Source organism: Thermobia domestica, chromosome 1, assembly GCF_964235325.1.
Source record: "Thermobia domestica chromosome 1, izTheDome1.hap1.1, whole genome shotgun sequence".
NCBI classification, from domain to species: domain Eukaryota; kingdom Metazoa; phylum Arthropoda; class Insecta; order Zygentoma; family Lepismatidae; genus Thermobia; species Thermobia domestica.
The window spans coordinates 84,444,449-84,471,548 of NC_137454.1; the positions used below are offsets into that span (position 1 = coordinate 84,444,449).

At 32.5% G+C, this 27,100-nt stretch overlaps 1 protein-coding gene across 1 annotated transcript in view; it reads right to left on the reverse strand.

Moving 5' to 3' along the window:
* LOC145686754 (CD109 antigen-like) overlaps positions 1–27,100 on the reverse strand; it is a 257,687-nt gene that overhangs the window by 14,490 nt on the left and 216,097 nt on the right. The window contains exons 16-25 of the mRNA XM_081760392.1: positions 26,787–27,017; positions 26,424–26,555; positions 22,589–22,757; positions 18,100–18,364; positions 16,235–16,421; positions 14,829–14,968; positions 13,368–13,504; positions 9,567–9,802; positions 6,144–6,311; positions 591–787 (exon numbers count right to left, since the gene is read on the reverse strand). Coding sequence (XP_081616518.1) covers positions 591–787; positions 6,144–6,311; positions 9,567–9,802; positions 13,368–13,504; positions 14,829–14,968; positions 16,235–16,421; positions 18,100–18,364; positions 22,589–22,757; positions 26,424–26,555; positions 26,787–27,017 — 1,862 coding nt within the window. The remainder of the gene's footprint in view (positions 1–590; positions 788–6,143; positions 6,312–9,566; positions 9,803–13,367; positions 13,505–14,828; positions 14,969–16,234; positions 16,422–18,099; positions 18,365–22,588; positions 22,758–26,423; positions 26,556–26,786; positions 27,018–27,100) is intronic.

Here is a 27,100-nt window from a genome sequence, read left to right on the forward strand (position 1 = left end):
CAACTTCTTTAGACTTGATGATCTTAATAATGTTCGGTAAACGATATCAATTATGCAATTCCTCGTTATGAAGTTTTCGCCATTCCTCATTTCCGTCCCGCTTGGGCCCGGAATATTCATCTAAAGATTTTTTTCTCTTAAATACTTTAAGTCAAAGTTCTTCCTTCAGAGTAAGAAACGATGTTTCACAATCACACAGCACAACAGATATGATTATCGTTTTATATATTTTAAGCTTCAAATTCCTCGACAGAATTCGCGACGATAAAAGACTGAACAGAATAACACGAATTCCTTGATATACATCATTCATTTTTAGGTTTACACATACAAAAAAAATCATATTTCTGGACAACTAGACATGAGGATTAGCATTCACCTATATCATTTTGTTTATTTCAATGAGAACTATTGATTGGCATGTTTTGTTGTTGTTTCGTTATACGATAATAATATTGTGACTTTGTTTGTATATGACTATGGTCCATGACACGTATAAGAAAAATGGATATGTCTTCACTCATTGCACCACAAGTAAGGAATCTACAATTCAGTTCGCTGTAAGAAGATATAAATAAATGTAAAATTACCTGAAACAGCTACGAATGGTAATTGCTGACTTATTCCTGAAGTTACTGTAAAATTCTTTAATTTTCAACTGAAAACAATCCCTCGTTGGAAAATCTTTTAATGGCTCATAATCTATTCCATAATTGACATCCAGTTGTACGATTGCTTGACCTCTTCCTCGAGCCACAACGTTCACATGGCTCCACACGCTTGTAATCTGAAAGACAAAAATAACATGTAAGCAAGTTACATATAATAAAATAATTTTGTTTCTTCAATTTGAAAGAATGTAGTATTCGTATTATTTTGTTTTTACACTTTTTCTATCATAAACCAAAAATAAAATAAAAATAATAATATAGAAACCTCAGTATTTGATTACGTCAGTTAGGGAAATATTATTAAAGGGCAACGTGTTCCAGGTTACTAACTTCCTCGCTCAACTTCGATTTTAGATTCTTATTTATGACGTACAAGACAAATGAATAATGATCGAGAATCTAGAACTCTCCAGACACGGTAATGTTATTTACTGCAAATAATTGTACAACGATATTGTATATCTATTTTGTAATTTCTTCTATTTTTATATCTTGGTTTTGGGCAACAGTGCATAAAAGTATACAGTATGTCGTGTAGAAGAAGAAAAGAAAAGAATATATATGTTGTTGATTCAAAATAGGAAGAAATAAGATTTATCTCAATAGTAAAAGTATATGTTGGTTTTATAGGTGTAATCTGCATTTTTAGTTATCATAACAGAGATAGTTGCTTGTTTAAAACGTTGCTATGACAACCGAAAAAGAAAAGTATAATTAATGAAGTTTTGGAGAATAAAGGTAATAGTGATATAATTTGTCGTGCCTGATTTAATGTGATTGGATCATTTTGAGATGTGGGCTGAAATGTAACGTAAAAATATACGTATAATATAAATTGATCGTTATAATTGTTTTTCAAATCATAGTATGACATTCGAAATTCAATTTATATTTAAGTCATTAAATAAAGTGAATTTAAACAATTGTTTTGTTTTTACTTCTTCCACAATTTTTTTACTACACAATTACGCGCAAACTAGAAAATTTCAAACTTTTTGTTCTAGAATTTTGAATAAGAATTCTGAATTAGAATTTCTTTTGGCAAATAAATAAAAATAAATTCCCTGATCCTTTGCTGTGATTATTTTTGAGATAAGTGTTACACTGTCAGGAAGAATTCATTTCGTTTGAATTAAGATTTAAATAAAATTCAAGTTCTTCCTTTACATTTTGTTCTCTTAGTTTGCTTTTTATTACCTAATAATTTTCAAATTTCAAACAGTTGTACAATAATTACAGAAAATACATTTTCCGTTATGCATATCTATTATGTTGTGAATTACTCTCTCATGTGCGCCGACTATGTGGGTGCTTCGGAGCTCTGGCACCCATACAAATAATCGTGTGGTGCGCCGCAACCACAAGATTTTTAGTTTGATAGAAACAAAATGAAATAAATATTTCTCACTTGCCATTATCAGAAATTAACAAGCAATTAAGTTAAAATTTCTAACCTCTAAAACAATTGTTTGTTTCAAGTAAGTTGGTACAAAGGCAATCAAGCAGCACACTTAAATTAGTCATTTTGTAGTTTATGTTCACAACAAAATCTTTGCACAGTGTTTTCAGCAATACCATTAAAATTATTTGCTTTTATGAAGATTTTTTCATTTTAATTTGTATGAATGTGGTATTTTCTTTTAGTAACGTGTTGATATTATTGACACTTGCAATCATTGTGCATCATGTAAGTTGTTTAAAGTATACACTTAATGTTATGATTAAATATGTTGAGAATATTCACTACAGTAAGTTATCCTTAACCTTGAATCCGGGTTTGAACCCGTTTCTCTTGGTTTAAGTTAACCGTGTTACCAACTGAGATAGGGCAGCCCCAACTTATCCTTATAGTAGCGGTATATTTTACTTTATCACAGCACAATTCTTTATGATAGTGTTCATAAATATTTTAACTAAAAGGAAATCAATCAAAAAAATATCAAGACTGTCCTGAAAACATATAACGTGCCCCGCCATTGATCTGTACCCACATAAATTTAGGAAAGTCGGCGCAGTTGCTCTCTCTTACGTTGATTTTTCCTAATGTACTTGGGCAACGCTGCGAAAACGTCGTGGCTTGTCTTCTACTAATGTGTTTCACTAATATGTTTTTAACTACGAAAGTTAACATCATGCGTTAGTCAAACTCTTGATACCACGCTAAAAACGATTCTGCATAGGGCTCCTTGAATTGAATATTTGATTCTGATGTGTTCAATGCAGCCAGGTCTTTATACATACTGGACTTATATGGATGGGTATTTTACACTTGCTCTTTCGGCATACAATGATCATTGAAATTTCAAGCTAGACTGCCTTCTCTATTACAAGACGTCCTTCACTTAAAAACATAACTTTTGGAAATCATTCAGCTATATATTAGCCAGTGGCGTATATTGGTTTGATGGCTTGGGCTACTAACCTGTACATTAATAATACTTATTATTATTATTATTATTATTATTATTATTATTATTATTATTATTATTATTATTATTATTATTATTATTATTATTATTATTATTATTATTATTATTATTGGAGTTTAGTTTGCACGTTATTATACAGCTTTCAAAATAACAGCAAATTTTAGAGCATATATTTTATCAAGCAGATAAATAGGTCTATGATTTGCTCATTAGAAAGACTTGTTTTATCTTATTAGTTATTATGAAAAAATGATCGTACATAATTTACCCTCCATGTGTTGCGTGAAGTGTCCCTATATTTTGCTTTGGATAGGTGGTAACTCTACACATCAGAGTAAATGAAACTTGTGCAAAAGAACAATGAAATAGGTGATAAGCCAACGAAGGAGTCTCAGTTTGTAAGAGCCTTCGCAACATAACGCATATAATGCAATAGTAATTAGCCTATAGCAGCTATGCCCACTATCGCAAAATACTGTAAAACAAAAATTGTTTTGCGTTGACACAAACCGGTATGGAACGAGGCTCACGATGTCCGTGACAATTCCAAGCGACCCCCAAAATGCGCTGCCTTTACTCGTATAACTTTCCTTTACCCTTCGCGCACTCCCAAGAAACTGATTACTCTGTAGGAAACTGGCGCTACCTGGCAGCCCGTTCGTAAGCTGTGGTGGGAGGTGGGGCGAAGAAACGGTGGAGGTGGAGCGCTGATAACTAGACGATTCTTGCCGAAGGGGAAGGTAGGTTTCTCCTGTGTTGCCAAGTCGAAGATCTCTTAAGAAGTGGGAGACTCCGTGCAAAGAAACTAGCGGATATTTCTAAATTCATTCAGTTCTCACAAACTTGTATCATTGAAAGAAGATACTAAAGTATAAAATTATCAATATATATTAGTTTTTATTATAATACCTTTGTTTCGTAATATTCTAGGGCTACCGCCGGTAGCCCACCAAATACGCCACTGATATTAGCTAAACAAAAGGTTTAATTAGAAAAGGAAACACGTTTAATCAAGTACAATTATATATATATATATATATATATATATATATATATATATATATATATATATATATATATAATGATATTATAACCAGTGGCGAAGCGTAGTTCCACAAGTAGGGTAGGCCGGATAAACTAATAATACAATTAACACTTCATGTATCAGAAAATGTTCAAAATTATAGTCAGAACTCTATTAACAAACATTGAAATAAACAAAACAAAAAAACCCTACCAAATCTATTATTTTAAAGAACTTTCTTAGCTATGTTTCTAACACTGTTTAGACTTAAATGTATGTGCATGTATACATAATAGTTGTTTTGTTTAATTTAACAAAAAAGGATGAATATTTATATGAGTAAGAGTAGACGGAAATTACATGAGGAAAATACGCAATATTTCTATTTAGCTCCACTACAAATATTTTGAAGTGCAGTTCATATTTTATTCTATCTGGAATTGGCTGGGGAATGAGGGGAATTTCCTCCTCAGTTGCTGTTTTCATTTCTTGCATATTTGAAAATAGAGGGAGAGATAAAGAAAGTACATTCTTACAGTTAGCCGTCAAATTTTTGGATAAGCATTTGTTACTTCCATCTCCCTCTTTAAAATTAATACAATTCTGTATTTAATTAATGTATCACGTAATAATGACTTCACTAGAAATGCTCAGAAGGAACTTCATCTGAAGTGATTCAGATGAAGTTCTTCTTGTATTCTATTAAGGGGATGGCTGCCGGGTTTAAGCACTCACCGAAATTTTATCGTAACTTTTTATTGTTATATATATTGCAGAACTTCCACATTTCCAGGAATAAAGTTAGCAAAGCCCCCCGAAACAAGACCTTAAGTACCCCACTGGTTCTATGAAATGAAACTCAACTAAAATTACACACAAATATTTTATCCTGTACGGTAGCGTTTGGTAAATTTATACACATGTTTAATGTATCAGACGTATGTTCTACAAGCTATTATGGAACAGGCCCCATATGTAGAAAAAAAACAGGTACTCTGAATAACTCCTGAGAGCATATACATAAATTAAACAAGTTATCACTAATAGAAATACATAATTCTGCACAGAAACTTCTTACTCTGTGTTAAGGAAATCATTTTATAACATATTAGCATTGAAAGATGCCTTCAACGCTAAAACTAAACTCCCAGAGGCGAGCCTTCGAACCTTCCCAAAAATGCGTGCAATTCCCAGCGATAATAACTTCGCTCCCTGAGCAGCATAGCCCGTAAGCCTGTCTAGCGAGCTGATGAGGCTCAGACGGAAGACTCTCCAAGTATTTCCACCCCCCCCAAAAAAAAAACGATATGTTGAAGCATTGACTTTATTTTATAAGAAACCAAAGATAAAGAAAATACACGGCAGAAAACAGGGTAAGCAAGGCCTCAGAGCCTCATAGTACGCTTCGCCACTGCTTATAACACGATTCAATGTTATTCATCATTCTATATCATTTCATGTTAATTATTTTAATTTCAAAAGACAAAACGAAGCTGTTGAAACTGAACCTTCATATGTCACAGTTTGACTAATACTGAAGCTGCGTAACTCAAGCTTCCTCGTCATCCATTAAATGACTAACACCTATTCTTCACTTTCAACACAAGAATGGATTAAGGGTAGATACACATCTTTATTAGGTAAGAAAATTCCTTAAAGCGACAGAGTGTAGAAGTAGTCAAAATTATCTGCTTCTGATAGAAGTGAAAACAGAATACAACTTCAATGAGTTCATACATCGAAACTCAAGAGTTTGTTTTCCAGAACCTTATACAATTTTAATGCAGAAAATCAATATCACTATTATCGTATAGGATATGTGAGTTAAAACTGAATTTAGAAGCACTGCTAAGTATGATGTATTGTATTTAACATTTCTTTCTCTCTGGAAACAGAGAAAGAATAGAGAATCATTGTAAGAGCAGAATTTTTAAATAAATAAAGAATATAATTTTGTATAGTTTTTTTTAAAAAAACATTCAACAAACGCATAAATATGCTGACATTGATAATACTCACTTGTACTGTTTGCATTTCAGCTAGACTAGTGTTTCCAATGTGAAACACTTGCCTTTTATCATCAGCTAGACTGCTGGGAATTTCTATAGTGACTGTCATGTCTGTAATATCACGCAGTCTTGCTCGGAATGAATACTCTGTTAATGCTTGTAAAGCAATCACTGTGTCCTAGAAATAAACAAAAGAAGTATATTACTATCTCATTATTGTAGTATTATTCAGTGCATCATATTACATCTTTCATTTTCTTTTGCACAGCTAATTTATTCAACTCTACATCCATATATAAAATCATCAGGTTCTTTTCCCCAATGAATAACAATGTATAATGTTTTGGTAGGTTGGAGAATGAAAATAAGAATTAGTGTAAAGAGAAAAGTTAATATGTTCCTTATCATTTCTGACGTAAAATTTAGATGCTTCAATGTAACCAAAAAATCACTACGAAATTTAATAACTTCCATGTATCTATGTAAGATCATACGCGTAATGAATTTAATCTACGCTCAGGACGAATCGTACGTGTAACTGGCACGAATGTTTAATGGAGCAAACTATTTTTAAAGTAACAATTTACTTTTAATAAATGTTTTAGTCCCAGACTATTTAAAAAATCTTAGTATTGAGATCAGGTAAAATATGCTGTATGCGATGAATACCGTATTATCTTGAGAGGTATGCAATAATTGGAGCACAATAGGATCAGCAGAATACGTATAACATGTTACATAATTTTTAAGTTGTATGTGTTATAAGATGTTATATATTTAATATTTTGATAATGATTTAACTAGTTTTGTAACAGTAAAATAATTTCTCCCATTTTATTTATCCCATACACTTAATTCCTCGAAATTTACTCTATGAAATCCGTTGTATATACCTAGTCCTAAAATAATGAGTAATGACAATAACCAAGATAGCCATCTTTAAGAAACTCCAAAAGAAGCAAGAAGCAATTAAGCCTCTAAACATAGGGCAGAATATACTCCTTCCAAAGTTATAAGCTGCCGAGAACGACAGATAATTAACTTTAAAGCTACGTAGTTCGAAAATTATGGGACTTCTCGTAATCGGTTCAAGGAATTACTTAGAGACTAGTACACACTCTATTTACATATTTATGATTTAAACTCCTCCGGTACCAATGCAATGAGCTGTATTTAAAAATGAGGCAGGAAAGACACTTTTAAGTATTAATTAAGTACAAACAATAATATTGAAGTAGATGACATTTAAAATCCATTTTGTTTCTCTGTTTGTAATAAAAAAAATGACTAATATCACTTTCCTCTTTCATGTACACTCATGTCCAAAATGATTGTCGCATATCTATAACTGTATTCCTGTAAGAATATAATTTGATAATGATTTTTCAGGGTACTTTCAATACTGATACTATGTGTATAATCGGGAAATGTATATTTATGGAAAATTTCATAGGAAAAGAATTATAAATGCAAAAATTAGAATGAGTAAAACAAAATGTTGCTAAATGGACAAGAAAGTTTTATTTTCGTTTTATTGTTTTTATTTACTGCTCTTTTGACACAAAATGTGCCACATACATGTCTTTGCCGATTATACAGATACTAACATTATAAAAGATACCGGGCAAATACGTTATCAAATTATATTCCTATAAATACATATTTATAGACATGCGACAATAATTTTGGACATGAGTGTACATCAAATATTATTTTCAAGAATTTTGCAACAACAAATTTTATCTTCAGAGAAAAGTGTTGGTAATAATGTGGAATCGAATTTCGATACTAAAATAAAAGTTGGTAACGTTTTAGAGAACGTATTTACTTACTTGCTACTGATTAAAAAATTTTAAAAAATACGAAAATACGTAACATCTTAAGAGTTAAACAATCATTTCTATTTGTTCGCATTATTTTCAGGTAAGTAATTTGTTTCCATTTCCTCTAGTTTTCTTGTGACAAAAGCTTAAGATGATATTGAAATACAAGCGTCTTGAATAGAAGTATTCAAATAAACCATAACATTTTCAACTCATGAAGAACCCTGGACATTTATATTATTATATAAGGGGCGATCAACAGAAACCCGTTCAGTGGTCATAATCCATCAAATAAATTTTATTTCGAGCGGAAACTTGTACACTATCTAGAGGCATCTATGGTTAGTGTGCAGTAAAAATATTGTTCAGAGGAAGTCACCATGAGTGTTGAGACACTTGTCCCATGTCACTAACTTACAAATGCTGTCCATGTAAAATTTGGACGGCTAACTATCAAACCAATCACGCACAGCGTCAGACTGAAATATTCTGCCTTCAGACCTTTCAATGCCTTCTTTAGAGGCCCAAAGATGTGAAAGTCACAAGGTGAAAGGTCAGGGCTGTAGGGCGGGTCGCAACATATCCCACTTGGATCGTTGAAACAAAACCTGCACTTGTTTTGCAACGTGTGGACGCGCGTTGTCATGCAACGCAATGACTCCAGCGGTCAATAAACCAGGCGTTTTGTTTTTGATGGCTCTCCGTAACTGTTTCAAAGTCTGACAGTAGCGTGCCTCGTTGATGGACTGTCCTAGTTCCTTGAAGTTGAGCAATGATGGTCTATGACAATCAAAGAACACAGAGACCATAACTTTCCCCGCAGACGGTTGCGTCTTGAATTTTTTGGGACGTGGAGATTAGGGGTGTTTCCACTGCACACTGGGAGACTTTGAACTCGGTTCAAAATGATGGCACCAACTTTCATCCTCAGCAACAATGCCCAGCAAGAAGTCGTTACCTTCCAAATGGTAACGTGACAAATGTTCAATGGCGCAACCCATACGCTCCAACTTTTGGTCTTCAGTCAACACCCTAGGGATCCACTGCGCGCACACTTTATGATACCCCAGATCTTTCACAATTTTCTGAGCAGTACCATAACTCATGTTTAACCCGTTTGCTATGGATTGAATACTAATGCGTCTATCCGCAGCTGTAGTCGCATTCACCTTTTCACGCGTGTCTTCTGTGGCAACAACATGGACTTGACAAGGACGGGGATAATCAGTGGTTTGTTCATACCCCTTCCGAAACATTCTGGCCCAGTCCACCACTGTTGTTTTGGAGACGCATGCATCACCATACACATCTTTCATACGCCGGAACACTTCTGCTGGTTGACAACCTTCGGCACTCAGAAACTGGATGACGGCACGCTGGTCCTGTTTGGATGGATTGGAGATCGTGAACGCCATCTTTCACTCATTATACCTGCCAAACGGAAACACGTATCAACAACATTCCTACATCCAACAAACAGGGACATTAGCCATTACACACTATTAAACAAACAATATCCTCCTACACATTATACCAATAATACATGGAACGAACAGGTTTCAGTTGATCGCCCTTTATAGCTGATTGTTCTAACTACAGTAGAAACTTACTATAGTTGAAATAAATCCTCCATCAGACATCCGAACAGAATTTAACCAGTGAACTATTCTTTCTGTAATAATCGTAACTCCCTCTCTTGCAAGGTAAACAAGCAATGCATAAGATGTCGACTCCACTGCAAGTGAATCCCATTCAGTGTAGTCTCGAGCTTGGACGAACGGCCTCTGATTCTCATATTTAATAGGATTTGCTGGAATTACTTCTCGTGACCAATAAAGTTGTCCATCTGGAAAGAGGAGAAAAATTTACTAAGTACACTTATTTTTAAATTAACATATTATATTTTATTGTCATGTTAATTTTCCCTTTAAACAACAATTTTCTGAAGAAATTGTGTTAATTTAAATTTAAAGCGTCCGAGTTCATTGTTAAATTAATTCTTTCCACTTCATTTTTTTAACATATTTTCAATATTATTTAAATACAATAATTATTATATTAATTTGAAGTCAGTGAAACTTGAGGTGTACATAGACTTTACTAATTCCGTTTTATTCTGAGCTTAAAATTACTTAATGCAATTTATCAATCCTCGTAGAACATAATGGTTACAGAAAATCAAATACATTCTGAGATTAAAATTACTTAAGGTGGTTCACTAGATGTTCTCGGTGATATGCTAAACGCTGCTTGAATAGTGTGGCGTTGCCAGATAGTGTCGAGTGTTTACTGATGCCAGATAATAAAGGAGATAATTACGGAACTGTGCTTGGATACTTACTGGAGAAATTAGTTTTCGACCCTTACCGCAATTTATAGCTATGTTCAACTGCAACGCTAAAATCCAGGAATTTTCTTATTGTGACTACCATAGCAAACGTACAAATTTGGCAACAACGCATTATGGCGTTCTGCGCAAGTTTCTTCTCAAAATCTATTTCCTTAAATGTAGATTAATATTTAAATAAAATATGAAACATAACACGAAAAACGGTCAAGCAATATATCTATTTCGTAATAAGATCGTTACTTTAAAATACTTTACACATACAAATAAACATTTCATAAAATCTGAGCACTTCTAGTAAGATCTAACAGCAAGTGCCATCTTGTGTGCTCATTGTAAAACGAATCAAATATTTTCTTTTATTTGTTACCTTTTTCGATATCAGGAGACACAACCAAGTGAATCAGTGTCTTATATTGTAGCTGAAACGTAACTTTATCTTATGGTACAATATTTATATGTAATGTTTCATTGCACATTTGTTAAGGGAATGAGCTAAAATATGTAGGGCCTACTGATTTCCGGGTGGTGATCCACCTTAATATGTCAATGTATGCATATTAGCGCACTATTTATATAAGAGAGCGAATATTGTTATCTGTGTAGTTCATCAAGGGTTATTCTTTTCAGGAAAATAATAACCCTTGACGCACTACACAGATAACAATATTTCTTCTTTTATATAACGTACGTAGCAGAAGTGCTCGGCTTTGCACGGGGCGAATAAAGTTTCTGACATGCCCGTTCTTCGCACGGGAAGAGTAAGGTTAATGTAAAATAATTCAAAGATCTGAAAGTTATGCAACCTGGATCACAGGAGAAAACGGTTGGGTTGCCTACCTTACAACCACTTCTGTTCTGTATGAATGCGTACTTATATATATATATATATATATATATATATATATATATATATATATATTGCATAAATTTTGAGCCCTCCCATGCCCGGTCGAGTTAAAAATCGAAAAGGACGCCTTCGTACGCCTTTGATCTACGTACAGAATTTAGTGGGTCTATCTGACTTTTCTGTGCAAAAATCTGATGACAGACACACATTCTTTAGTATTTGGCATAGATATGAAATGAAATATTTAAGTTTTACGTCCCACGATTATGCTATATAGGCTAAAGGAGACGGCGATGATGAGAAATGAATAAAATGGTGGAAGGAACAAAGTGGGAGAAAACGAGAAAACTCCGAGAAATCACACGCACACGGTGTTTGTCCACACAAAGCTCGCTTGGCGCGAACTAGTATAGATACGAATTTATATGTAGTTTGTAATATGTAGTTTGTCAATCTTTGTAGAACAACAGTGGAACGGTTACAGAAAATCAAGTACATTGGATAGTCAAAATAGATATTTTTCTTTAAAAAGAAACTAAACCTTAAGACAACTATAATAAGAATAAATCTCAAATTACAGTACTACACTGTTTTTATACAAACCACTGTTTTTACATTGCTTTCATATCTGCTAGGTATATGTTATTATTTCTCTTCTGTCTATATCAATTGTTGAACTTTTTCATGGTAACTACATTTCTTAAATGTTATTGTGATGACTCAATTTTGTACGGACGAAAAGCACAGCTTTTCTTTGTTTTTGAAGTACATGTTTGTTATTTAACGTAGATGCATTAGAAACTTGCCTTGTGTTATGTGAATTTCTTGTCTTGTACAGTCACTAGCAAAAGTGGACACCTCCTATCTGATCTCTTAGCAATAACTTTGGAAGCAATAGATTAGTTTCAATGCATCTCGATGTGTTACAGAGAATAATGCATGTTCTGTCTATGACGAACAAGAATACTGAGCTCCTCGTGGTTAGCGTACGTATCTTCGGCCAGGAATGCCGGGTTCGATTCCAGATTCTGATCTCACGTTAAGCTGTGGGTCCACGTCTTATATAGAATCGGTGCTGAAAGGGACACTAGAACTAATTCAATCAACTAACCGAGAAAATCGTGCTCAAATTTGTCAATTTCTGCCGATGATGTAATTTTACAAAAAAATAAAAATCAAGCAGGTGGACAAAGTATGCGTTCTTCTGGCGACCATAGTAAATGAACACTCATTTCTCTTCGTGAAAATAGGGGTCAGCGGTGGCTCAGTGGTAGAGTGTTCACCTCTGGAGCTTGGGGTCCCGGGTTCGATCACAACCCCCTCCAAGTGAACTTTGTGGTGGACAAACACCGTGTGTGTGGGTTTTTTCTGAGTTCTCTCATTTCCTGCCACTTTCTTCATTCCACCATTTCATTCATTATTCATCATCACCATCTCCTTTAGATTAACCGGCATAACCGTGGGACGTAAAACTCAAAGATTTCATTTCATTTTCTTCGTGAAAATAATGTTTTTTTAATAGAATCAAATGATGATGTTACTATTACGTATTTAAAATATATTTCTACAATTTGTTTGTTTCAAAACTTAAAAATAAATTGATAAAAGTTCACATAATTTTTGTCTTTATGCAGAAGATAGCTAGAGACGGGAAGCTAATCTCAAAACCTAGAACGAAATATCCGTATTGGTATTGCTAAAATATTAATATTACCTGCATATAGAACTACGTCATTGGACTCCAAAGCTCACAGTATGTAATTTATGTGATTTTTTTTTTTTAAAAAAAAAGCATCACTGCTTGTTCAATGTGCTTCGGCCGACTAGATATATCTCAATTTACGCCTAATTCAAAGAATCAATAACAATTTGGAGATAAATTATTATTATTATTATTATTATTATTATTATTATTATTATTATTATTATTATTATTATTATTATTATTATTATTATTATTATTATTATTATTAAATTCGGTTTTCTTTTATCTACCATTTTTTCGTATCTTATTTATCATGTTGCTATTATAATTTATAATATTTCTTATTAATGAAATATCTCTATAATGTATCAGAGTTTCAAGGAACAAAATAATTGAATTCTAAGTTAATTCGGGTTTGTCTATGATTTCCTAGTTCAAGATTTCTAGGAGTCTGAGATTTCATATAATTTGACAAAGTAAAACGTGATACTACAAGCAAAAAAACTTACCTTCTCCATCAAAGCTACTTGTGTGCAATTTATTGAAGGCATTTTCTTTCTCCGAGCTGTCACATAATGTAAGGGCGTATGTTGTAATGGCGATCTCATATGCATCTTTCATGATAGGCAACTGACGCTCAAGATACCTGCAGCAAAACATCAAGACACAAAAATATCAAATAAATAAATAAATAAATAAATATTGAGGATCGAACATAGATTCCACAAATTATGAAACGATATTTTATAATAACTTGTTTTTTTAGACAACTAGAAATAGGTTTATGAAAGAAAACTAGGAGTACATAAATATTCCTCCCTGTTTAATCAACTGTATTGCTTTTGTCACAAAAATGGTGAGAGGTCTTTGAAGAAAAGAGAAATAAGAATATTCTAAATAGTCCAAACGTATTACTTTATTTCGTAGTCCATACTCCATTAGGCATTCTAAAATAAATGTGAATTATTAACCAGAGAGATTTAATGAAGGTAAAAAGTGATAGAACTAAAATCTATATCAGCAAATGGAAGCTTTAACTCTAAGGGCATACTAAAATACACTTATCAAAAATTTGATTTTCGTGGGAGGAAGGAGGGCATTACAGTGTTATTTTGGTTGGTAATGAAAATATTAGTGTGAATAAAGAGTAGAAATAATCAAACTGAATAATTTAGAGAACATCAATTGTGATGCTGCGATCACCTATATATTTCTAGAGACTCGAGAAGAAAATATCGTAAATATGAAGCAAGATCCTTATTCATGTCCTTAACAGCTGTAATCTACGATATTTTTTTTAAATAAAGAAGAAATATATTTCTAACCGTCTCAAGTGGTAGAAATTCTAGGGTTACATGCGGTCTAGTGTTATCCCTTTCAGTGGACCAAGTTGGAACAAACCTCGGTCTTTTGGTAGAAGTGCCTCTTCAGAATCATTGCTGCAAATAATACTAAAGTAAGGAGATATTTCAAACCATTCTTTCCCTATCACAAAGTGCAAAATAAATAAATAAATAAATAAATAAATAAAAAGTCGAAGACCTATGATACAGCCTCATTCAACTTGCTGATATCGTCTTTGAGGCATTTTGCACTCTTACTATAAGCTACCACGGCTTTTGCAGTGACAAGAGCATTTATAAATACGAAACGTGTTAATGTGAGTCTCAGCGCTGTAAGCGCATCCCCTGTGTTGTACCTTGTAATTTGTTTCAATATAATATATAGATAAACGAAAATGGAATATAAATTTTAGTCACCTAGTCTATCTCACTTTTGGTATTTGGATTTCATTTTTCGTCAATCTTAATTTTAATTTTGTGCTTTTTGGATTAACAATACAGTACATTAATAACTAAATTAATTTAAAAAAAACAAGATCCTCTAAAATAGACTAAAAAATTCGGTTTTTTTTTTAGAAAACTAAGTTCTGTTTGTGAGTAATTAATGAAATGTCGGTTGAAGCGTACCTCATAGCTTGAATGCGCGCTGTTGAACCTGCTGACCGCGTCTCTCCTTGAACCATGTCTATAGTTTCCTGCAGCGCTATGAGCACATGAGCTGTCAAAGTAATGTTACGATACCGATCTTCTTCTCCTTTCCGTAGTGACTGTAACATAATTACTAATTAAGAAACAAACGGAAGTATGGTTATATACGTGTATTATACATAAATATTTTAAATGTGCATAATTATATTTAAAAATTCATTTTCTTTTGTGAAATGTGCTTTGACACTAATTTGTGAAAGAACTAATGAGTTTCAATAAACGTTTATTCACCATTAAAAGAAATTGCTTTCGTCAAGTGTCATTATTTAGATATAGTCTGACCACTATAGTTTAAAACACCAAAAGGAATATCATACATTCCAATTAACAAGGCAATATAGATATATTTTATTTTAGGTAAAGTACATATAAAGTACACTTAAGTAAAGTGTATATAACTATATATAGAGTACGGTAAAGCTTGCAATGCTCTATTAACTCTTAGTTATTGCAGCGTCAAAAATCAAGTCATTTTGGTCGGGTTGTACATTTTTCACCACTCAGCTTGTTAGTGTAAAATTGTATCTTACCTATGTTCAAATAAAAATAGCAACTTTTCAAGTATAATTTTATAAAAGCAATGAGGCTACGTTCTTATGCATTAGAACATCGTTTCTAAAACTTTTTAAAGTGAGAGTCGCTTTTATTAGGCAGAACGTTCTACGAGCCACTGTACTCTTATCCCCTTCGGAAGCAAATTTATCACTTTTTTAATTGCTTCGAGTATATATCAGTACACTTAATATATATTTTTAAAATTCCCTAATTTTATACTGAAGTAATGCAACAAAATATATATTAGTTTTTTTCACTAATTGAAAACTATAAGGAATAATATATTTGTATTTGTATAATATTTGTATAATTTTTACCTTATTAAATTGCACAATCTATATCTGTCTGAGATTTTCAACTATATTGTGTGAGATTCAATTCACTTGAATTTTTTTGTACCACAGTTCGAGAAACGCTGAATTAGAGTCTGACTTCCTCTGTTTTAAATTGCTGCATATAAATTGGCTCATGTATTCGAAAGTTATTCAGATTTAGAGATTCATAAATGAAGGTTCGGCAAAGTGTATTTTTAACGTTACTTAAAAAGCAACATGATGCCACGTTACCACTGCAGAGTATGTTATAATAGACTTCCAGTTTGAAAAAAATGAACGTTACTATGTATTTGCACTGTCTTTGTCTACAAAACTCTACCATTTTCTTTTCCAGTGTATAATTATGGAATAAAACAAGTTCATATCTACACATAATAATAATCAAAGCTTTTACAAACTACAGGCAATCAGTAACATGAAACTACTTTCACATACCTTTCCATTCATCTTAGGATCTAGAGGATAATCAAACCACTCTGTTTCTGTAAAACTTCCGTTCTCTGTTTGATATTTCAGAAGCCATTCTACGCTTTTGGTAACAATTTTAGGTTCTATGTAGAAATAATTTTCCCAATCTTGAAAGGAGGCGTGCTTGAAGGTACGAATAGCCCATGCAGTAAGCCTATAAACATAACAAGAAAATTTTCATTTAAAATGCTCTACTACCTGCTAAATATGAGTAATATTTTGCAGCTAAATTTAATTTTCTCCAATTCTGTTTTAATGCTTTCGAAATATTATGCAGAGGTTTCAAATCGATAAGTTGGAGTGAAATTTATAGTGGCGGATATAAAAGGTAAAAACTGGGGGTACTTGTATATTATTTGTGCGCTCTCGTTTAAGAGGATTAATGCTGAACAATTTAAGTACAAGAAAAAAAGACTTCTATTTGGAAATATTGTTCCACATAACAAAGAACTATTTACAATATAAACTTGTTCAACTTTAAATAAACAACTTTTTATTATATAACAACAACTTCCTAAACATAATTATTCTACAAGTCTGTCAAAAAACTATACTTTACAATTTATACTTTAAATCTTACGTCAACCAACATATGCTACTAGTACCAGTAAGTTTTAAATGTTATATAAATTTATATAAACATTGTATTTAATATTACATACTGTATCATATTACGTCTAATATAATATTCTATTTATAAAAGGCAAACGCTCAGTGTGTCACGCTAATTCCTAATAATAAATAATCGCGCTAATAGATGTTGCTAGCATGCAGAAAATTTGCCAATTTTAAATTGTCGTGATGATTTAATTGCAGCTTAGAAATTGTATTGGTTCTATTTACGATTTCATTTCAACTGTCGTGACGATTTATTTGCAACTTAGAGTAATGGTTCAAGTTGTGACTTAACTGCAACTATTAGACCCGGGTTCGATTCCCGGCGGGAGCTCATGTGGTTCGGATTCCACGTTAATCAGTAGGTCCACGTCTCATATAGCCTCGCTGCTGAAAGGGACGCTAAACTAAAAACAACTCAACTCAACTGCAACTATTGTGACAATTTAATTGCAACTTAGAAATTGTAGTACTTCAATTTACGATTTAATTGCAACTTAGAAATTGTTTCTTAAAATAGAGCAAGAACCGTAACAATGTTTAGATTTGAGCATTAATGTTCGTGTAACCGCATGTTGGTTGGTGAGCAAACTCAAAAGATAAATAAATGAATTGGTTAAATGTAAGCAACTAGAGTTTTTAATTAAGCTCGATTCTAACCTATAGTGTACAGCGGTCCCAGAAAGCTAGGGCGCAGAAACTAGTTTAATAACATATAAACGTTATATGATATATCATATATGTCGTATGGTGTTCATATAATTAGGAAACAAGCATTGTTTAAATAAATAATAATGTCTTTGATGTTGTTATAATTTACTGTACATGTATGTGGACTAATATGGCTGTTGACTTTCCAACAAATATCATATTATGACCGAAGAAGACAGCACCAGAGATCCTAAGATTACCTCATCGTAGTTAAATGTAAAGACACAATTATATTAATTTTAGTTTTACTATTAATTTAATAATAAAGTGACAGACATTCTTCATATACATAGTTTATTAATTAAATTATAAAAATTCTAAACTATTCGTTTGGTATTAGCCATATTCTAAATCATAATACTTGAACAGAATTCAAGCTGTTCGTTACAACTGTCAGCATTTAACCACATATATCAAATATATCTACTACCCATGCAAACTTCCTGATTTATTCAACTTAAAACTTGCATCCACAAAGCAGTACAAATAAATTGTAATTTTCTTACCACACACTAGGTTGAGAAGTATCCCACATCTTGAATGACCCAGTTTCATTGTAACGTTTCATCACTTGGGCAAATATGGAATTCATAACTTCTAAAACTTGCTTCGCTTGGTCCCATTTCCATTGGTTGGTCAGCCTTAAGTAATGCAAATTCCAAACATTAGCCGCCAAGTCAAATATACGAGCTTCTGTTCCTTTTGCCTCACGTCCCAGGAGTGCATTAGTTGTAACTGGCGTATCAAGGAATATGGGCCCCACAACATCCCCTGATGAGTACAAAACAGATATGACTGAGTATTATTTAAATAAATACTAATAATGCAAGTAATCTTAAAAATCATAGCCATAAATATTAAAAGCAACTAGCCTAAAACAATCATATGGCATTAATTTGTAATTTTTTTACAGTATATAGGGTGTCCGAGAAGTCCTCATATCCCTATGTTCGAGTATCATGAGAACAATATCCATCCACATTGAAATGACTCCCACGAACCCTAGACTCTACAACAACAAATAACTCATTGTGGGGAATAATCAAGTTGCATGTCTCTCATTGTCGGTACAGAACAGATGAAGAATTCTGAGAAAATGTAGAAGCTCTGCGGACGATAACTCCTCAGACGCTCTGCAACATGTTAAGAACATGGAGACCAATACATCTGTGTACAGCACGATGGAGCATAGAGATCTAAGTACTCAATTATAATATTGCTAAATAACTAAACTTAAATTACATCAATATTTGTCTCTGTAATACTCAAATTTTGAGATATGGGGACTTCTCGGACACCCTGCATTTTATATATATATATATATATATATATATATATATATATATATATATATATATATATATATATATATATATATATATATATATATATATATATTGTAAGTCTAAAAGTCATACAACAGCTTTAGCAGAGATATGAAAACTTCTAGGATACTCTTAGATATGAAAACTTCTCTGTATACATTGTAGATCTAAAAGTTACACAATAGTTTTAGGAGAGGTAGGGAACTTCTATAATATTCTGTATATATTGTAAGTTTAAAAACTGAAGACCTCGGGGGGAAATAATGATAGTCCTCAAAATCGTGAAAAATGAGTGAAACAGCCTATGCTGCTTGACGCCGGTGGATCTGTTATCCCTCGAGAAATTACCGAGTTTGGTCAACAGATGACAGAGATATGGCCAATTCCTTGCAGGTTTTTCAATAGTGTTCAGTACGTACCCAACAATTCAAAGCCGTGTTTCTCAAAATCATGTAAGTGTGGCATATCATTATTTTCTCCCGAGGTCTTCAATTATACAACAGCTTTAGCAAAAACGGTTTCGTAAAAACAGACACCACGAAATGTTTCATTGATAATGTTTGTTTTCTGCACAAACAAGAACAGGCTCTCAGTGGTCATAATGAGAGAGCAGATCCTTTAAATAGAAGACATTACGCATAATTGCTAATTTGTTCATTGCAGCTTTAGAAATATTCAACATGTATTAATAAAACAAAATTGACCAAAGTATCAAATATATTAATATCACTTGTGTAACTGTTTCGGCTATTTAACTTTGCCTTCACAAGATACGTTATAGAAGCTAGATTAGTTCCTTACGGATTAGCTGGTGTCAGCAACTGCTCCATGTTTTTAGAATGTGCAGAAACTAGAATAGCAAATTTCACACCATTACAGCATTACTTACTCAAAGTAAATTTTTGCCACATGTCGATGACTATCAGGTATGTTTCTATATAATTTAAACACTGAATACATTATCGGTTTTGTATGTCAATGAAACTTTGTTCTCATTATTTCGAGTTATATTTTAGTGCCAATTTTCTATGCTTTGGTGTTTAAACGTCCGTTCTGTAATTACCACAAACATGTAATTAACGTAGCGTGTAGATGACTAAAAGACAAAAGCTGAGAGTTATGTTATAATATATTATATTGATCGAGGTACAGGGTACACACTGTAATTAAAACGAAAATTTGTACAAATGGTTAATAATTACATCGTGTAGCATCTATACAGTATTTTGTTTACATCACTATCTTCTTATGTATATATGCATGTATGTGTGGGTATATATATATATATATATATATGTATGTATGTATGTATGTTCCACCATAACTCTAGAGCGCCTGGAGCAACTTCAACCAACTTCGCGCACAATGACTTACAGTTTGGAAAAAATACTGTGCAGATAAATACTCTTAGAAATGACATGTAAAAAATTAATCGAAAACGACAAATATCAATATCGAATTTGTAGTTTCCAAGATCACTGAGACAAGAGACAAATAATGATATTCACGATACCGTTACCTTCTACCCCCAGTGCCGGTAAAACCTTCCTAAGGATCCCTCCTAAGGGAACAGAGATAACATGTTAAGATAATCGAAAACGACCGATATTACAGTCCAAATCCATAGTTATTTGGATCGCTGACACGATGACGTTTAAGTACAAGTTTAGCCCCTTTAGCACTGCTAGGGGTGAGAAGGGGTGACATGTAAAAGTAATCGAAAATGACCGATATTAGTACCAAATCCACAATTTTCCCTGTCACTGGAATAAATAGTGACACTCCTGGTGCCATTTAAATCCAAGTTCAGTCCCATTGGCAAGAGGCGTTGAGAAGGGGTGAAAAATAAAATGTCCAAAATTACAGAGACTAGTATCGAATCCATAGTTTTCGGAATCACTAAGCTATTTGATACCGATGTCATTTCAGCCCAATTTTAGGCAAGAATGGGCATGCTACCTGTTTCGGAAATCGACAGGGACAATCTATTATTTATTCTACTCACTTCTTTATTTTCTGACGGGGGCAACGCGTGATTATAAATCATCAAAATAGATGCATATATCACAGTGTGGTCCATAAGTTCCTGGACTAGGGTCATTGGAAGAAAAATAAGAAGGCTGGTATCATTTTTTAAAGTTTACTTATTCAAAATAGACTCCATTTGAAACAATACCTGATGAGCATGTGTGTCCAACTTCTTTATGGCCTTGGGAAACTCTTCTGTAGGAATCCTGTTCAAGTCTCAGCTCTTTGAATCTCCTTAATGGCATCGAGTTTTTCACTCTTAAGTTGCAACTTCACATCGGGGGGGCGCAAACTGGTCTGGAGAGTGAGGGGATGATGCAAGGTTACGATTTGTTTTTGAGCCAGAAACTGGGAACAAATTTTGTGCACACTTTCTCAAATCTTCGGTTAAAATTCGTAAAACCATACTTTTCGGTATATTGAGTGTATCTGCTATTAACCGAGACGGCACTTTTCGAACTTCTTTGATAATTTTTTCGAAGACGGCAATATTGTCATACGTTCAGCTTGTTGTGGGTCAACCACTGTACTTGTCGCCATTCACTGACTCCCTACCATCTCGAAACCGTTTGTAACACTCAAAAACGGTTAACGCTGCACCAGTTAATGTTGCTAACGGTTTGGCTTAATGCTGCATCACCATAAGCTTTCTGAATCATTTCTAGCGTCTCTATTGCAAATATATCGACTTTACAGTAGAATGTAACCGCTACGCGTTGTTGTCCTTCTCATCCATTTCACACTTTAACACAAACTAATAAGAGCGGTGTGAATCACATGTCTTGTCTTCTATACTACTGCAACTACACTTACATCAATTTGCACTTTTATTAAGTAAGCCTAGTACTATGTAATGCAATCATTGTCCCACAAATAGCGCTGGTAGGAAAGCGGTAAAAAAATTTAGTCCAGGAATTTCTGGATCACACTATCTATCTATCTAGCTATATATATATATATGTTCCACCATAACTCAGAATGCTTGGAGAAATGTCAACTAAACTTGAACTTGGCACACATATGATTTACAGTTTGGAAAAGAAATGCTGTGGAATAAGACATTCCTAACTTTACTAGGGGTGGGAAGAAGAAGTGGTTATATGTAAAAATAAATGAAAACGGACAATATTGTCGAATCCATAGTTTTCAGGTTCGCTGAGATTAATACTGGCATTCCCGATGTTATTTCCGGTACTGGTCCCAAGTCTACGTTCAGCCTTCATTGGCATAGTAGGTAAGAAAGGAGTGAAACAATATCCCAAATGACCAAGATTTGTGTCGAATCCTTAGTTTTCGGGGTCGGGAAAACAGCTAGCCAGTTTGAGATAATTTTTGGAACAGTTAGTATCAACCTCAAGCTGGGTTGTTATCATGTCACTTCAATTAAAGTTTGTATTCTGTGGGAGTAGTAGGATATTTCAAAATTTATGCGAAAAATAAAGTATTTTATGGATTCTTATCATTAATCTTTCATTGAAATGCGTATCCTAAGGGAGAAGTAGATTGAAATATTTTCTATAAACCTACTCTCCCCGTGCGAAGAACGGACATTTCAGCTAGTATATTCTAAGAACAAACAATGTATTGTGTTGATTATTATGTTAATCTTAATTATTAATATGTATATAAAAGAACAACTTACCACATAACGACACCTGTCCGTTAGGACTTCCGTAGATATAGCGTCTCCATTCATTGTAAGGTACAATGGGAGTCTCTTCGACAAAAATATCCATATACCGTAATACAACAGCTCGGTTCTTCAAATCAAGAAATACTGACGTATGCTTATTGATTGGTGCTCCTTCACCCTAAAGAGATGTACAAGATTTTCAATGAGTAATTTACATTTATGAAAGTCCATGACACAGCTGCTAAGCTGTTTCATACTGGAAGTAGTAACACTGAAGATGAAGAGGAAAAATTGGGAACGAAAGATTAATCATGTAACGATATCTTGTATTTTTAATGTAATTTTAAATATCTTTTCTTTCCGGCAATGTGTGATTTTTAAATATGCACTAGTTAGAAGAAGAAAATACGAAAAAAGAAATAGAATAAAAAATTGATTCTAATATGTTAATTTGATTCTAATATAAAAAGTACGAACTGAGGACCAGTAGTTATATAAAAATTTGGTGGTCCTCTTCGCAGGATCATTTGTTGTTATAATCATATCTGAAAGATTCATCTTCAATCATATAAAACTACTAATTCCAATATGTATGAAGTTAATAAGCTGCAAATTACTTACAAAATCTTTTTAGTTCCCTTTTTCAGTTGAAATTCCTGACAAATTGATCAAAATACTAATAATGAAGATTGTTATATATGTGTTATCATCGTTATGTATATTATTTTCTCATAATTATCATTATCAACATTATAGGGCGAATTTAAATGCGATAATGTCGAAACCAAACGTGCTTTGCAACAGCTAGAGTTTCGTTTCTTAAACTGAGCAAACAAATTATGCAATTTGAATACAGTTTTCGACATCATACAAAGCATTACGCTCTTACTATCTGAAATAAAAAATAATATATTCAAATTCGTCAATTTGTTCCGAAGTTATTGATAAATTAAACCTAGCAATGTGAAAGCTCCTTTTCTTTAGTCTGTACAGTTTACACGATTTTTATTGTCATCATAAAGGATTGCATTTGGATCTGGGAATTTCTCTTTCAGATGTTGTATTGTCATTTAAAAATGATGACATTAATAAATACTACTCGGAAATATCTTTTAAAATCCTTATTGCCCCAAAGATTCAGAAGAAGGTTTTTGATTAGCTTTAATTCAACATATAGATTAAACTGTCCAAGGTTTCCACTTGGAACATTTATGTTTTCATATGTAGAATTATCACTGAAAATTATGACAATTAACTCATAATGAACAAACTCCATGGCTCTGGATAAGTAGAGTAACAAATAAAACACAGTTCTGACCAGAGCAGAATGAAATATATTAAAAGCTATACTTACAATGTTACAGTTTCAAGGACCTAACGTCCTCTTCATCACACACAAACACTCCGTGTCTGAGTGTTTGTGTCTGATGAAGAGGACGTTAGGTCCTTGAAACTGTAACATTGTAAGTATAGCTTTTAATATATTTCATTCTGCTCTGGTCAGAACTGTGTTTTATTTGTTAACTCATAATATTCTTAATGCATCCAGATGTAATATTATTTTGAAAATTAATTGCTAAGAATAAGAATAAATTTATAAATACCGATATAAGAAACTAATTATTTAAACAATTTCAAGCGTGAAATGGTATTATTCTGATTTATAAAAATAGATATATATGTACATAGATAAAACTATCCATTTATACACTAAAGCAACCTGAACTAGGTTAATATTTCCAATAGCCAAATCATTATTAAACAAAGATAATGGTAATAAATTTTATTATGGTGCTAAGAACAGCTTTAAGCAAAAAATTATGCTTTGTGATGTATCTAGGTATTACACTATCATAGTAATAATACAATTATCGGTACATTTGTATATGTTATGCTGAATAATAACCATGGAACTGACTTTAATATTATATTTCATATATATATCATTGGTTAAATAATACTATTATTCATATTTTAGAAATAAATTAATGAACAACAAAATTAAAAGAATCTTTAGTTAGGCTTTAAAAGATAAACGTTGACAATATAGTCTGTATTCATTTCTAAATTACATCAAGTAGTTAAGAAAATAAAATAAATGTGCCGATTAATGAGATATAAATAAAACAATTTTTTGGTAAATAAAGTCTACTTTAAGAATAGATATAAGGAAAACGAAATGTGCGAAACATTTTTCAGAACGTTTCTAAAATATAGTTTTATTATTACTTCTAGGAATATCTAGAAACGATTTCAAGACATTCAGCTGACCCTTCTACTATATATCGTTTGAACCATTCTTCTTAAATGTAGCCTTGTAAGTTGTCAAGTATAGTTGATAATTATGTTAAGTTTAATGATTTTCGTCTTTTTGCTACTGGTTTTAGTTTAAAATACGTTCTCCAGGCTCTGAAGTATTAGAATAACAATAGAAACTAATCTAAAATACACCAGTCTAATAAAATAAAATATTGTGCTCCATTTCTATGCTGTTCATAAGTGTCTGGGTGATCGTGCGATGCTATTGTAAAGTATTGATTCATATTCTAATTTTGAACTCACCAATAGTTCATATGCACGAAAAATGTTTCCAAAATTTTATGAATTGCTGTGCCGCATGGCCCAGTGTGTAATACACACTCGTATATTTTTGTTAGCTATTTCTTTTTAACACGTTTAATTAAGAACATTTCGTAGTCCTGAAGATGTTCATGACCAAAACTTGCCTCCTAATTCAATGACATAACTTTCATTTACTATTAAGATGGTTATGTTGTTTTATTGAGATCAAAATTGTTATAAAATGTTTCCTTAAAATGCAGCAATACTGGTATTTCTAATCTCAGTGATATTGGATTCTCTAATATATTAGTGCATAAGACAGTTTGGTGCCTGTTTCCCTTGAGATTTTTTAAATTTACTCAGAAATACAATTTATTTTCATGCATACTCTTTTTTCAGCTTGACAAAATAAGTTAGCTTTAATTCATGATTCATTATTTTTGTAATTTAATTGATGATTCATCCTTTTTAAAGTTTTCTTAACATATGCGTTGTATAGATGACGAGGTTAACATTTTCTTTAATTTCGCAACATATATCCTTTTCATATTCATGAGACTTTTAGCTCTTTTGCCATTCAGGGGACTATATATATATATATATATATATATATATATGAGTGTGTGTGTGTGTTCCTCCTATGTATAGTAGGGTTTTATTCATATTTGCGGCCAATATGTTGTCCTAAAACTTCAGCAGTAACGTGATATTATTATTTATATTTCCTGAAAGACTATCAACTTGTTGTTTAACGTCCTCATACAATTGATAGAAGTTAGCCCTTGTGAAATCATACGTTATACTAAACTGGAGAGTTGATTACATTTAAGAAGTTGGAATTGTCATTCAAAAGAAAGGGGAAAGTTATCTACTTTAATGGATTATTTCAAATCATCTGAAACTATCAGTAATATTTGTTAGAAATAATTCCAAGATACTGTAAGAAAACTGCGAGTCCTAGTGTTAATTACATTGATTTGAATTAAATACAGAAACTAATTTTTGATCTGCTTTTGATTTAAGATAACAATAATTAACTCTATGATTTCATTATACCAATCAGAACTTGCTGCATTAAGATCGTCAAGAAGTAATAGTTTCACATTTTTACTCCAACATATATACAAAAGTTGGGTGAAAAATTCATAGTCTCACTGAAAGGGTAAAAGTAGAACGATGTAACTTATATATTACTCAAATCAAGAAAGCGTAGCTGCATTACGAATAACTACAATAATAATGAAAGTCTGAAGAACAAATAAAGTTCAATTAACATACTTACAATTACTGTTAAAGTGTGTTCGAGATCATCTTTTGCAACTTGCGTAAATGCCGTGATTCTTATTACAACATCTCCTTGTTCTATCATAGGACGAATTGGTAATGATACTTCTTGCTCCCCATTACCTGGTAACTGTAAAATTAATGTAGTTTGTGCATGAATTTTATTAAATAGTTTCAATGAGTTTTATTAATTTCTATCATCGTATGGTACTGTAAAAGGTATTAATGTTCCTTATCTACGAAAAATTTATAATTAATTCGTAATTAAAACTGGATCGGTATAGCACTTTAAAATATTTTGTAGAAATTACCAATATCAATATTAAACAAAAATAGTGGAGAATTATCAAACAAGACTTACATAGACTAAATGATGATGTTCCCCACTCGTCAGCCGTGCATTGTAACTAGTTACTATACCATCTTTTTCAACATTAACAAACTTGTAATCTGGAGATGAATGTAATTTGATTAATACTTCCATTTGATAATTCTCTCGATTAAATAATAGCAGACGAATTCCCACTTGTTCTCCATGGTGACAAACATCTGGTGCCTCTAGTTGTACCATAAATGGTCGCTGGCTTTCGTACTGAGAAAAGAAGTAAAAAGAAAATTGAAGTCAGTTCTTGTACAATACACGAAGGAAATGAGTTGTTCCTAAAATATTTCATA